The 15,099-nt window shown below is 41.4% G+C and overlaps 2 protein-coding genes across 4 annotated transcripts in view; one reads left to right on the top strand and one right to left on the bottom strand.

Moving 5' to 3' along the window:
- Positions 1–759: 759 nt before the first annotated feature.
- LOC110162635 (E3 ubiquitin-protein ligase TRIM39-like) lies at positions 760–14,023 on the bottom strand. Of its 2 annotated transcripts, none has more exons than XM_055157565.1 (4): positions 13,809–14,023; positions 5,589–5,962; positions 2,477–2,798; positions 760–2,170 (listed from the first exon to the last, which is right to left on the bottom strand). In XM_055157565.1, the coding sequence occupies exons 1-4, from the start codon at positions 13,816–13,818 to the stop codon at positions 1,440–1,442; spliced, it is 1,437 nt and encodes a 478-aa protein (XP_055013540.1). In that variant the 5' UTR covers positions 13,819–14,023; the 3' UTR covers positions 760–1,439. The 2 variants fall into 2 exon arrangements, with proteins under 2 accessions (XP_055013540.1, XP_055013536.1); XM_055157561.1 differs by lacking the exon at positions 13,809–14,023 and adding an exon at positions 6,253–6,653.
- Positions 5,679–15,099, top strand: part of LOC129410129 (protein NLRC3-like) — a 33,925-nt gene continuing 24,504 nt past the window's right edge. For both annotated transcript variants that reach the window (XM_055157553.1, XM_055157549.1), the window contains exons 1-2: positions 5,679–5,769; positions 7,100–7,382. The gene's annotated coding sequence lies outside the window, so the exon portion shown is untranslated. The remainder of the gene's footprint in view (positions 5,770–7,099; positions 7,383–15,099) is intronic.

Here is a 15,099-nt window from a genome sequence, read left to right on the forward strand (position 1 = left end):
CTGGTTTACAGGCACAGCCGCCATAGAACTATAATAAAATCTGGAAACCATTAGACATTTAGCTTTAAGACCAAGAGAACACTTCTTGAAATGAAAAAAAAAAACAAACAAATTTGATCAAAGGCACTCATTGTGTTTCAAAAATATAAATATCATATAAATATTTGATAAAAACATTTAAATAATAGAGACATTTTTGTAAACCCATGAAAATAAAAACTATAAAATGAGATGTGTGTAGAAATATCTGACGTCCAGCAGATGGCGCTGTGTGTCTCTCTTGTCAGAAAGAGTGTTTTAGGTGAAGGTTCAATTCCCAGACAATTCATAGTTTATTGTTCTGTGGCCAAACAAGTCAAATCTGTGGTAATTTTTAAAGCAATAAAAACATCTGAAATTAAATAAATAAACGTCAAATTAATACCATAGTGTGGAACATTCCAGACAAATCAAGAACATCTCCATGGAGACAAGAAGGTGACCGACCTCCCACTAGAAAAGTTGCGTATTGCACCTTTAATCACAGGTTTTTTTTTGTTTTTTATTTTAGTTAAAACCATATTTCAAAACATTCTCCATGAAGATAGGTTTGGTTTATGCCATACTGTGGGATATTCTAGCCAAAGGAACAACATTTCCATGGAAACAAGCAGGAGGAGGTTTGTGGAGATGCAAGCCCGCTCACTTTAAGGACGCATGTTTTTTTTGTTTTATTTTTTATTTATATTATGTTTTTCAGTGCAACAAAACAGCCAAATAGAAAAAACGTCTATTTTTTGGCAATAAAAAAGTTACATTCTGTGGCTTTAACTCCTTCTAATAAATATGGTTAAATATGTTTTTACTCTTACAGAATGATTCAACAAGTTACAGACATTTTGCTGTCGTTTCACTTCAAATCTAACTGTATTTAACAGATTTAACAGTACAGTAGTTTATTATCGTACCAGAGCTGCTCAGGCTGTGGGACTGGGCTGTGTGCCTGTTCTCCATCTCGTCCCTGTCCCCCCGGTCCGTGCTGAGCTCAGGTAAACTCTCTCCATCTGTCTCCGTCCTCATGTGTCTGTGTCACATTTACAATCTAAAAATAAACTCCAGGATGCTGTCAAAATAAAAGTGCAAGTGCAAACGTCCCGGCCTAAACACCGTGTCAAACCGTGTCACACTGTGGCCTCAGGGTGCAACATAAAATATGAACCATAGTAAATATAAACTCCAAATAAACTAAAATCAAATAAACAAATGCAAACAATAAGATGTTAGACCAAAAAAATTGAATAGATTTAACATAAATACAAAATATTCAGCATGAACAACATTGAAAAAGTATTGAACAGACTGGATTTACATTCTGGAAGGTGGAATTCACTTTGATCAAAATGACTGAATTTAAAGTTTTGTAAATGTACCCGACAGGATGTTTGTGGATAGGCCCAGTGTTACACACAGATCATCTGTATAAAAGGATTGTTTTGTAGTTTGGGGAAGTAGACAGAGTCTCCCTGATATCCCCAGTAGAACCAGACGCCCACGTGCAGAGGCTGAGTGAAGTGTGTGTGGAGTCTGTGCAGGAGGTTCATGCTGTGGGAGACGCTGTAGAAGGACAACAGACCTGCGCTGTGGTCCAGGTACACCCCGAGTCGAGAGGCTGGTGGTCCAGCCAGCTCCACACGCTTCCCTTTGAAGCAGAAGGAAAAGCCTTTGTCTGAAATGTCCACGCTCCAGGACTCAGGGTTGTGTCCAAAGGCACAGGTGTCCACATGTCCCCTCCTCTGGATGTCCCTGTAGCACAGAGCGACGCGCACGGCGCCCCACCCGCTCCGCTCCACCTCCCAGTAACAGCGGCCGCTCAGCGCCTCCCTGCTCAGCACCTGCCTGTAGTGAGTGAACCTGTCAGGGTGGTCAGGAGGGGGCGGGGCCGGGCTCCTCAGGATCACCTGTCTGTTGTCCGCAGACAGGGACAGCCCTGCGTGAGCAGAGGTGGGCTCCATGCTCACGTCACAGGCACATCTCAGGAAGCCCGCCCTGTTGACCGGCTCAGGCTCAGGCGGGCAGAAGAGCTCGAGCGTGGACTGAAGTGAGAGACACAGGGACGACACAGACGAGGTCACATGACCACAGAAGCTCCAGGCTTCAGACTGATCCAGGTTTGTCTCTGAGGGCTTTGGGGCTGTGGAGCAGAGACAGAGAAGGAGACGAGATAAAGAACAGTCTTAATCTGAGGCCCACATACGATGTAAACAAACTCTAAATGTAATGGTGAGTTGTGACTTTTCACTAATGTCATGACATGAAGTGTGTTTTTTATGTGTTTGGTTCAGACAGACTCACTCATCATGTGTAAAATAAATAAATAAATAAATAAATCAGTGGGCTCAGTAAATGCTCACTCAGCGCCGGTCCTTCATCATAAACTCCACTTTTACTTTTATTTACAACCCTGTGGAGGTCTCTGTGTTGAACATTCGGCTCTTACCTTTGGTCGGTAAATCCTCTTCATCATCAGCGTCCAGCGGGTCCAGCTCTGGCAGGCTCTCCTTCAGCTCGCTCACCTCCTCCTGCAGCCTCTCCTGGTTCTCCTGGATGCTCCTCAGCTGGTCCTTCTTGTAGAGGTACATCTGCTCTTTCACCTGGGCTCTCGTCTTCTCCAGCAGCAGGGACAGGAGGCTGAAGCTCTCGTCCACGCGCTCCAGTGTCTCTCTGGCTGTGCGGTGGATGTGATGGGGCTGCTGGTGAAGTTTCTTCAGTTCGGCCTGCTTCAGCTCGAGGTTGTAGAGAATATGGACCCTGCTCACCCTCTGGATCGTGATGGGATTATTGAGAGAGAAAGAGAAAGAGAGAGATTCTTTATTGATCCTGAGGGAAATTTAAGTTTTGCTGCTGCATAATTTACTCTGTGCTGTTTAGTTCAGTCCAATGAGGTTCATTTGATCTTCTGATATTTTATGTTATTAGGTTCTTTATTCAGATCAAGAGTTTGTTTTCGTATCTGTGTGTGTGTTTCCAGTCGCTTTGTGTCTCAGTGAAAGTCACTTTGTGTCTCAAACAAAGGTCTCAGGTCAGTTGAACAGAGTGACTGGTCAGGGAGGGTCAGAAGATCCTGAGGAAGAGCCAAAAATGTTTCTTCTCTGTGTCCTGCAGCGTCACAGCAGCCTCCAGGGGGCGCCAGGTGAACACAACAGGAAAATCCTCATTCTTTATTCCGCTCTGGTGTTTCGGTCGGTGAAGAAATGGTTTATTCCCCCTTAAGTGTTTCCTCTAGAAGATCTTCTGCCACATTTGCTGCCACATATGTTGTAAAAACTCTCCACAGTCTCCATGGATCCAGGAGAAACAATCAGCTCATTTCATACAATCCAACAGTCTCTTACGTTTGTCCTTTGAGCTACACATGCTGCACTTCTTAGTTGATTAAGGGCCTGTTTACATGAGAATACTTGTGGGTAAAAACGTAAAAATATTTTATTCTGAAACCATCGTCCAGAGTGGAAAAGTTGAGAGAGCTACAAATTTTATCATTCACAAGAATTTGAGTAAATATAAGAGCAACGGTAAAACTGAGATGGAAACAGATGTCGATGAAACATACATATGAAACACCATTATCCATTTATCAGTGCACAACAATAAGGATCAATGGTATGGACTTTTAAATAATCTAATTTGAGTTCTTCAGCACAATACGTACAATTCAAAAGCCCCTTGGTGAGTTACTTGTAATTAGTTGGAGAGCTGCTGGTAGCTCCCGAACTGCAGGTTGGAGACTTTAGTATTAAATACACCTGAAATCCAGTGTGTTTAAACCTAAAATGTCTCTCTGATCTGAATGGTCACTACTCAAACACCAGCACCTGCAGCCAATCCTGAGTCAGTGCTAGTGCAGCCTCTTTCACATGAGACCTGAACATAAACTGAGAATGAGACAAACTTGGATGTGTCTCTATCTGCAGGTTAAGGCTCTGGAGACACAGGTTCAGGTGTGACTGTAGTATCTTCTGTTGGTCAGATGATTAAATCCAGGTATACAGTTTGTGGGCGTGTTGCATGTGAGTGGAAACTGCCTGTAATGTCAGACACAAAACAGATTACAGGTGTAGTAATCCATGTTCACAGGACTGGGATCAGAGACTCGTGGAGAGTCTGAACAGCGACCTCCTCAGGGCTGCAGAGTCTGGGGCAGGTTAAAGTCTACAGGACGAGTAAATGTTTGATGGAGCGAACAGCTGCTCCTCTTTTGTGACAGAGGAACCCAAAGTGTCTCAGGGAAATGAAAGCTGCTGCTGCTGCTTCAGAACAACATGTGATGATTTTAACTTTGTGATTGTGCATTGTACATTACCTCTAAAGCTCCACTTCTAAAGCTGGACACAAAGCAGCTGTGTTTTCTGAGCCAAAGTTTCAAATCAAAATCACTTTATTTGTCCCTGGAGGCGGTTGTGAGATTGAGCAGGAAAATACAATAATGACAGAAAATCTCAAACAAAAAGTGCAGCTCAACAGGTCGAGTCATCAGGTTCCAGTGTAAGGAGAGTAACAACACTTAGGACAAAAGTTCCCCCTCCATCTGTGTCCTGCAGCATCACAGCAGCCTCCAGGGGGCGCAGGTGAACTCTCAGTTGTTTTGGTCGATGATGAGAAGGGAAATTCCCTCAAAGTGATTCCCCTGGAATGTCTTGTGACATATTCGGTGTTCAAAGTCTGTTTCGTTTGTTGTGAAACGTCTCCATGGATACAGGAAAAACAAACAGCTCAAATAACACGATCCAATAATCCTTGATTTCTGTCCTTCTTCTTAGTTTGTCCAAATCAAAAATGGTCAAAAATATTAAGTTAAAAATGTAACAACCACATGACCACTCACCTCTTGCACCTTCTTCCCAAATGTATTCAGTTTTGGCCTTTCTAGTGATAAATCATATTTTCCAATCAAATTTTTTGAGTCAAAATGTCCTTTTTTTTCACATATTCACACGTCCCATGAGCTGAACTTGTGCTGTGGCTTTTGAGAGACACAAACCAGAACTTCCCCTGGTTTTTGTGCAACTTCTATCCCACATTCATCTACAAACATTTACGGGAGGCGGATAAATACACGAGGTTACGCACTGTGTTTGACGCTATCGTGTTTCTTGCCTCCGATGAAAATATCTCCCAGCATGCAACGCGGGCTTTTAATAACAATGACGTCAGCTGAAACTCGCCTATATTTAAATAGAAAATATAATTAAAATATTTTAGTAGAAAATCAGCCCAGGGCCAGATTAAAGGTCTTGGAGGGCCGGATCTGGTCAGCGGGCCGTATGTTTGACACCCCTGGTTTATAGAATGAAACAAAAATGTTCATTTTACTCAAACACACATCATTTTGCAGTGGTCTCTTATTTTTTTTTCCAGAGCTGTACATCCTATACACAGTTAGTTTTTGTTTTGTTTGTTTTTTAAAAGCAAGTAAGAGGAAGATTTTAATATAATTTAGTTAAAATATTTCTGTTATTTCACTTTTGTTTTTCCCTGACTGCATACTCTCATATTTCTTGCGTCATAACACTGTGATGTAACTCAACCTAAACTTGTCAGACCAGTTTTACCTTTTGCGTCTCGTCATGTTCTTGAACCGTGTCCGGGCTGCTCCTCCTCTTCTTCCTCCTCCTCTTCGTCTCCTGTTTCTCCTCGCACACGTCGCACGACAAATCCCGAGGCCGTTCGCGTCGTTTGGCGGCCGGGGGCGTCCTCTGCCTCACCCCGTCCACCAGCGCCGCCAGCTGGAAGGTAGGTTTGAGGGTGGGTTTGCGGCCGTACGCTCTCCGGCACAGGGGGCAGCTGAACGGGCCGCTCTGCTGCCCCCAGTGGCGCTGCACGCAACTGCGGCAGTAGCTGTGTCCGCACGGGATGGTGACGGGCGCGGTCAGGAGGTCCAGGCACACGGGGCACGACAGGGACGAGAGGTCGACGAGGGCCATGGCTGTGGACGAGTGTGAGACGGAGAGAGGGAGAAGAGAAATAAATACAGCAGAGGAACAGAAAGAGAAAGTAAATTCAAGCCGGTTCCACCCACAAATATATATATAAAAAAGCAGGAAGGGCAGGTAGAGCTGAGGGAGAACTAAACCAGGACTAAACCAGGACTAAACCAGGTCTGTCTCAGGTCTGTATCAGAGCTATAAACAGGGTGGAAGGGGAATTCCGTGGAGGTGGGGGAATTCCATACACAAAAACGTGACATAAAACTCTTCACAACAAAACTTGACAAACCTGAATTCTGTGTTGTCATTGCGGTCTGAAGGGGAATGGGAAGTGGTTTAGGGCAGAGAGCAAAGGGAGGGGGTCAAATACGAAAAGCGAAACTTCTAAAACGTGATATTTCAGGTGAATATAGCATTTTAAAAACAATAAAGGGTAAAAAAGTGATCGAAATGTGTCATGTGTTACAGTCAGAGGTGGGACCAAATCGAGTTGTTTTGTAAGTCTCAAGTCCGAGTCAAGTCCCGAGTCAAAAACAAGACAAGGCAAGTCCGAGTCGAGTCTCGAGTCACGGGCCCATGAGTCTAAGTCAAGTCCAAGTCGTCTGCTTTGAACTTCAAGTCATTTCAAGTCTTTAAATCAAAGTATCTTAAATTTTTGCAATTTAGAATATATTTTTTTGCAAGTTTTAGAAATGGACATTTTTCCTTTTTAAATGCCTTGACAGAATAGAAAGAATTAAGATTTAAAAGTGCTTAATAACAGTTATTGGAAGGATCAAGTTCTCTGTAGTTCCCTCTGTTTTACTGTATTGTACTTTATGTTACTGTAGTACATTTGAGGATACCACATCACAGTACTTCAGTTACATCCAAAGTAACAAACAGAAAAGTGGGAGCGACATGTTCCAGTTTGTTGCTTTAAAATTAAACACCACATTTATCAACTGTAAAGAGAAAAGTATTTTCTATAAACATATATTTTTTAGAAGCATCAAGTCTTCTCAAGTCAAGTCCCAAATCTTAGGCTACGTTCAGACTGCAGGGCTTAACGCTCAATTCTGATTTTTTTGTGAAATCTGATGTTTTTGTGAGGTCGTTCACATTTCCAATTAAATGTGACTTGTGTGTGTCTCCAGTGTGAACAGTAAACAGCCTGAAAGTGTCCCACATGTGACACTGGAGACACGACGACGTCAACCGCAGCGAGCGTCTCTGTGTTTACGGAAGTTGTCCAAACATGAACACAGCATCGAGCACCTGGAGATTTTAAAGTTCCTCTCGTACCGGAGCCAGAACATGAACAACTTACTTGTTTTAAGGAGGAGATTGAGAAGGAGAAGGACGAGGTTTTTGGTCGTGGTGTTTTGTGGGACAGAACGTTGAAAGGAACGTGTGGATGTGGAGACGGAGCCAAGAGTGGTGAGTGGTGATGTGCTTCAGTGACACAGAGTTCATTAACAATTTTTTCGCCTACTTCATTTCTTATTTCTTATTTTATTTATTTGTAAAGGGACAGTACATATTAATGAACATTAAAAATGTAAATATGCAAAGATTATAGCCAACGTGGCTCATTTCCATCTTCAGTCCCTCGGCAGGTTGATGTAAAATCATCTATAGGACGAGGAAAAGTACAGCAACAATCACACAAAAGTACACAACACCAGCACACTCACTATACACACAACACACACACTGTACACACAACACACACACTGTACACACAACACACACACTATACACACAACACACTCACTATACACAATTAGTTTCAAACAGTTCATTTGAAGTTCAAAGTCAGAAGTTTAAGAATTAAGTCAAGAGTTAAACCAACAACCCCTCAAAATAAAAGAAAATATAAATTGTTTAAACATGGTGACATATTTGACCATTGAATAACCACTGTTTTAAAGCTTTAGAAAATGCTGCCAGTGTTGAAAGTTCTCGTACATGAGCAGCTCTGTGTTCATGTTTGAGCAGCTCGATAAGCAAAACAGAGTTTGTCCAAAGGTACTTTTCCTAAACGGCACAGAGCGTCGCCTCTGGAGCTGCTCTTGTTGTGCGATTTGAATTTCTTTTCACAAACTCCTTTAGAGGAGGTGGAGCAAGATGATTAAAAACTTTGTAAACCAGAATTAAATCTGCATATTTGATTGTGTTGTCCCAATTTAGGAATTTGTATTTGTCAAGTATTCTACAACAGTGATAATTTGTGGGCTTTTTGTCTAATACTTTAAAGTGATTTTTTATATATAGTTTCAGCTAATTTAAGAGTAGTTTTGTTTGTCAGAGTCCAAGTCGTAATGCAATAATTTAGGTGTGGCAAAATCATTGAATTTAAATACATAAATGCCGAGTTGGTCGTTAGATTATTTCTTATATGAGGAAAATTTGATAAATGATATTTGATTTTATTCACTGTTCTTTTGACGTGTTGTTTGAACGATAGTTGTGTGTCCAGGGCGACTCCCAGATACTTCACTTCAGCGCAGAATAGTGACGTTTGTGGCTTGTTGATAACGTGTAGGTGGATGAATGCACTTTGGCCGTTCAGACTGAAGTCACATGTCAAAAGATCAGATATGTATCGGTTTCAGGAGCACATATCCAAGTGGCCTGGGTCATTAAAAGATCAGATACTGGAACATAGAGGCCAAAAAATCGGATTCGGGTCACTTCAGGCTGCAGTCTGAACGCAGCCTTAGTCTATTTTATCAAGTCTCAAGTCCTAAAAATAGTGATTCAAGTCTGACTCGAGTCCAAGTCCCAACATCTGGTAACAGTTAATACCCCATAGACGTAAAACACCTCCTCTTTAAACTCGCTGCAATGCAAAAATATCAAAATACTGACAAATTCTATTGTTTAATGTGATGATACAGTATCGATCTTGTGTGATATATCGATATATCACCAGGACTGTTTTTTTTTTTTTGGTATATTTGGCTCAAATTGTTTGATACAACGCTACAGTTTTGTTGTTTGTTCAAAGGAGGACGAGTGTGTGAGAAGGAGAGAGGGAGAGAAAGAAACAGAAAGTAAGAGAGACCAGCCCCACCCACAAAATACATAAAGGAAGGACAGGTAAAGCTGATGGAGAAGTGTGAGGACATGGCTCTGTAATAAAAACTGGATAAGGAATTCCCCCTCTGTTCAGGCTCAAGACCGACTGGTGGCTGCTCCAGGTTCTGCGGCTCCCGGGAGTTTGGGCCTAGAAAGTTGTTGTTGTGACAAGGCATCGACAACTTTCACAAATGTCAGATTTTGTTGATTCTTTTCTATTTTCACAACATAAACTTTAAAAAATGTTTAAATCCTCAAAGTGCATAAAAGTTTGGGTGACACTGTATAATAACTACACCTTATTTAGCCTTAATAAAGCATGAACAAAGACTTAATTAATAATGATTCACGCTTAGTAACTACTTAATTACTACATGAATTAGCATTTAACTTGCACTTAATTTACCTGTGCTGTAAATAGTTACTCATAAGTATTTCTTACTTAATTACTCATGAACTAACCATTTGTGTGTGCATTTGAAAATGTATATTTAAGCACAAATTTGAGCATTTATTAATGATTAGTAAGTCATGAGAGAATGATTTACTAGTAATGCATTATTGTTTCTCTGGAATTTGACCAACCTTAACAAATGCTTAATAAAGCATAATTTGTCTTCACTTTAGAAAAGCTCTCAGAAAGACTTAACTAACAGATAACAGCCGCCTGAATTATCATTGAGTGTGTTTACATGCACATCAATAACCCGGTTATGATCGGGTTTTTTGAGTATCCCAGTTTCTTGATGGTGCATGTAGACGCAGTAACCTGGTTATTAGAAACCGGGTTACTGTAGCTGGTTTATTCCGATAGTAACTGGGATATTTGTCGTATGTAAACGCAGTATCCCGGTTACTGCAACATAAAGTTGAGTCGCATGCGTCCAAAAGTCACTTTCCAGTCTTTTCACCACAACAGTAGCGACATAAATAAATTGACCAACATAAATAAAGTGACCAAACAAGTGAAATGACTGTAAAATTAAGAGCTGCGCTAAACCTGCACACGTACGACCTGCACTCGTGTGACGCTGAAAAGCTAAAACATGAACTATCTCCTATACTCTATACACACAGAACACACTTACCATCATTAGCACCTCTTCTGTCACAGAAATAACACACATAATCCACAGAGTCGTGTCATTTAGTCCAAAAGAAACTGATCACATCAGCGGCACAAGGAGCAGCTGTTTTTATCACCGCTAACGGTTTATGCTAATTAGCCAAACGGTCTTAAGTTTTGTTTCTGTAAAACGTGAACAAATGTGATCACAGCTGAATTATCTGATCAAACGGGCTGATGTGTCTATAGTGTTTATGGTTTAAATAAAGTTGAGTTTATTTATGCAGAAGATTTTAATGAAGAATCTGCACAGTGGATTGTGGGAGATCTCGTAGCTCCTTAGCTTCTTATGCTAAAGGAGCTCACGGTTTGTATTTTTCCTGGTTTATGAAATTGTTTAAGTTAATTTTTGCGCCTGCGCATTTGTAAGATTATGTCAAGAAACTGGGATACTCCATTTGATCATGTATACGCGGATATGAGTGTCCTGGTTTCTCAGTGCGCATGTAAACGCAGTAACCCGAATACTGACAGAACCGGGATATGGCTAATAACCGGGACACTGATGTGCATGTGTACGAACTCAGTGTATTGCATTATTAGTAAATCATTCTCTCATAGCTTAATAATGATTAATAAATGCTCAAATGTGTACTTAAATATGCATTTGTAAACATGCAAATGGTTAGTTCATGAGTAATTAAGAAGTATTGAGTTACTATTTACAGCACAGGTGAATTAAGTGCAAGTTAAGTGCTAATTCAGGTAGTAATTAAGTAGTTACTAAGCATGAATCAATATAGGCGAGTTTCATTGTTGACAAAAGCGCGCGTTGCATGCTGGGAATTATTTTGGTCGGCGGCAATAAACACTAATTCAACATGACGGACGGAGCGAGAAAGCACGTAAAGGGTATTGATCCCGGTTATTTATCCACTCTAACGGCAGAGGACCCAAGACCATTTGACCAGAAATTGGTCATAAGCATCGATGGAGCCAAATCACCCTTTTCAACCCCGACAAAAAGGTGGACCAAACCAAATTTCTGGTCAGAATCGCCAACTACCTGGACAAATATTCACTTGGGCGATATCCACAATGACTTGGTGGAAACTCCTGGGCCATTCACAGCAGAAAAGATGAAAACCTCCAAGAGTCTCGATGTGTTGTTGAACTTGTTGGAGTCCACGGTTTGTTAGGATCTTCTACGTTTGCTCTGCGGATGTTTGAAAGTCGTTTAATTCACCGTTAGCGGTTCTTTTCACTCAGAATACGAAAAAGACATTTTCCTTCTTCCGTGCTTCTATTTGTGCATCCGATAATGCAGCAGGAATTTACCATTATCGGGGATAAATACGCGAGGTTACGCACTGTGTTTGACGCTATCGTGTTTCTTGCCTCCGACCAAAATATTTCCCAGCAGCAACGCGGGCTTTTAATAACAATGACGTCAGCTGAAACTCGCCTATTAATTGAGTGTTTGTTCATGCTTTATTAAGGCTAAATGAGGTGTAGTTATTATAAAGTGTTACCAAAGTTTGCTTTATAAGACTTGGCCTAACCCGCGCTCGCTCCGCTCTAACAGCTCTCGCTCTGATTGGTCCAAACGCTCCACGCCGCGCACGTTAAGCAAGGCAAGTTTATTTGTACAGCACAATTCGTACACAAAGTAATTCAAAGTGCTTCACAGAATAAGAAATACATTAAAATCGTAATAAAAACAAATCAAAACATAAATAATCATGAAGATTAAAATTAAAAAAGAGAGACATAAATTGGAGAGACGAGTGCGGAATGAAAACCTTTCAGTTATTTGCACAGTCAAACAGAAATGTCACACGCGTTGGAGGAACTCGCCACTATTGAGGAAGTAAACGCTGAAGAGAAAAATAGTTTTGGGCCCACGCACAACGAGCACAACGAGCACAGGCCTCTGAAAACAACACGTCTTGGATTCATCTTCAGATTTGATTCTAGTTTTATGGGCGAAGACTAAAGCAGGACTCCAGGGACTTTTACCCTGATATATTCCCCTAAAACAACACACTGTATTATTAGGTTTTTACCAGTTTCACTTTTGTATTTGACCCTGCTCCCTTTGCTCCCCGTGCTAGGCCACTCCCCTTTCACAGCGCTATGGCAACGCAGAGTTCTCCACAAGTTTGTCAAGTTGCTGTGAACAGTTTTGTATCACGCAAAAATACGACATAAAACGAAAGTGAAACTCCAAAAACGGACAAACCTGTGAGGTGCAGAACTCCGTGTGAGTCTGTGCGCTGTGAAGGGGGAGTGGCTTAGCGCAGAGAGCAAAGGGAGGGGGGGGTCAAACTGAAATGTTAATATGTTGTTTTGGAGGAATTCAGCTTTTTTAAAACAATAAAAGGACACATGGTGATAGAAATATGTGATGTGTTATAGTCAGAGTTGGGAAGGTGACTTTTAAAATGTATTAACCCTACAGATTACAGATTACATACACCAAAATGTAGTTTGTAACATAATCCATTAAATTACTTAAAGTGAGTAATGTAATCTGAATACTTTGGATTACTTGATTTGCTGTAGAGAAGCAAAGACGAGGAAATCTTCACATAAGATGTTTTGTCTGATAAAAGAAAATAAAAAAACCCAGACTTTCCTTTTAACTGTATTAAAAATATTATTGATAGAAGACGAGGAGACACGTCCACACAGTCCTGTTAAATCCTGTTTTAGTCCTGGTTTACACCTGGTTTAGATCTGGTTTGAACCTGGTTTAGACCTGGTTTAGTTCTGATTTAGACCTGGTTTTAATCCTGGTTTAGACCTGGTTTAGACCTGGTTTGAACCTGGTTTGAACCTGGTTTTAGACCTGATTTAGACCTGGTTTTATTCCTGGTTTAGACCTGGATTAGTCCTGGTTTAGTCCTGGTTTAGTCCTGGTTTAGACCTGGTTTAGACCTGGTTTAGACCTGGTTTAGACCTGGTTTAGTCCTGGTTTAGACCTGGTTTAGTCCTGGTTTAGACCTGGTTTAGTCCTGGTTTAGTCCTGGTTTAGACCTGGTTTAGACCTGGTTTAGTCCTGGTTTAGTCCTGGTTTAGACCTGGTTTAATCCTGGTTTAGACCTGGTTTAGACCTGGTTTAGTCCTGGTTTACCTGGTTTAGTCCTGGTTTAGTCCTGGTTTAGTCCTGGTTTAGACCTGGTTTAGTCCTGGTTTTGGTTTAGACCTGGTTTAGTCCTGGTTTAGACCTGGTTTAGACCTGGTTTTAGACCTGAGAACAAAAAGAAAAAAAACAAAACAGGAAAATCCCGCTGTGTAATCCATTTATTTCAACAAAGTAACTGTAATCTAATTACCACTCACTGAAACAGTAACTGTAACTGAATACAGTTACTCATAATTTGTACTCTGATTACATAACTCTGGTACATGTAATCTGTTACTCCACAACACTGGTTAGAGTTAATACCTCGTAAAAGTAAACAGTCGCAGTATTGTCTGAAAATCCATTTGAACTTTTATGAAAAATGTATTTATGATTGTTACTTTTTAACTTTTATATTTGAGGTTTGAATTTAGTTTTACAAGAAGGTGGGGAAATGCCACACACACACACACACACACACAAACACACACACACACAAACACACACACACAACACACACACACACAAACACACACACACACACACACACAAAAATTACATAAAAATGTAAACAAACAACGTGACAAACCTGATCCCATGTGCAGAAGTCTGTGTTGTGAAAGTGCTGTGAAGGGGGAGTGGCTTAGCGCAGGGAGCAAAAGGAGTACAAAACTATCTCGGCGTTTACAGTTTTTATTGAACGCAGCAGCGACGTGAACGTGCACTTTCTGTTTGTTTCTGTTTGTTTTAGAAAAGTGAAGTAGGAAGTTAAAATGACATCTGCATCCTGTACAGGCCTTTTCACAATAAAACACCCGGTTTAACAAATTAAAACATTTCGTACATTTAAAGGTTGTATGGAGGATTTTTTTTTTGTTTTTTTTGTTTCAAGTTGTCAATGATAGCATTATAGAGGTGCAGTAGCCTTGTAATTATGATGACCAAAAAAAAGAATAAAAATTCATCAACTCTGGAGTGGTGGGGCCAGTAAACATTTGCCAATAGATAACGACACGGCCTCGTTATCTGTTAGCTGACAGGCTTCAATCAAACTCCCTACGTTTCTAGCGTAACTGACTTGCCTGCGCGCCACCGGTACGTGGTTTACGTACGCCTGTCACGCAGTCCACAGACGCAAGACGCACAGACGCTGTTTACTCCACCAATGCAACAGTTCTTAGCGGCTTTTTTTGACCTAATCTTCCTCGCAGTTAGCACAAAGTTTGTTGCAATGGCAGACAAGAATCAGGAGCAGTTAGCCGCAAAAGAAAGTCCGTTTTTGAGGTCGCTGAAAGAAGAAGACAAGGGGAAAAGCAGCGAAGCCAAACTAAGGTGATTCTTGTAGATTCATTCCAGCGATGGCGCGACTGAAGCAGACGCAGGGTCTAAAGACTGACGCATTGGTCGCCAAATTACTCCTGGACAGGTAACTTCTGCTTATTATGAAAACGTACTTTATTTCCAAGAGCTAGTCAAACGTTTTTCAGGACACGAAAGCGATATCCTATGTCTGAAAACGTAATTTTCAAGGCAAAGAAAGAGTCCGCTTGCTGCTGCGTGTTGTAGCTAGTTCATTCGCACTGAATCTCCGCGCAACCTTCTCTGCTCCCCTTTCCTACTCCTGTCCCGCTGCCGTTCCGCTCTTCCCCCTTCTCCTCACTTCTACGGGCACGGAATCTCCGCGCACCGCTCCCCTCTCCTCTCTCCTCTCTCTCTCTCCTGCTCCGCTCTTCTCCCTGCTCCTCACTTCTCGTCCGCGAACGAAATGTCCGCACACCCGCTCCCCCCGCTCCTCACTTCTCCGCTTGCCTAACCAACACTGTAGTTAGTTGTTTACAAGTCATGTGCAGCTCACCGGCTGTAAACAAACCTGTTTCTGG

The sequence above is a fragment of the Boleophthalmus pectinirostris genome, unplaced genomic scaffold (assembly GCF_026225935.1).
Source record: "Boleophthalmus pectinirostris isolate CB_2022bp ecotype Guang Dong unplaced genomic scaffold, ASM2622593v1 HiC_scaffold_10, whole genome shotgun sequence".
NCBI lineage: Eukaryota > Metazoa > Chordata > Actinopteri > Gobiiformes > Gobiidae > Boleophthalmus > Boleophthalmus pectinirostris.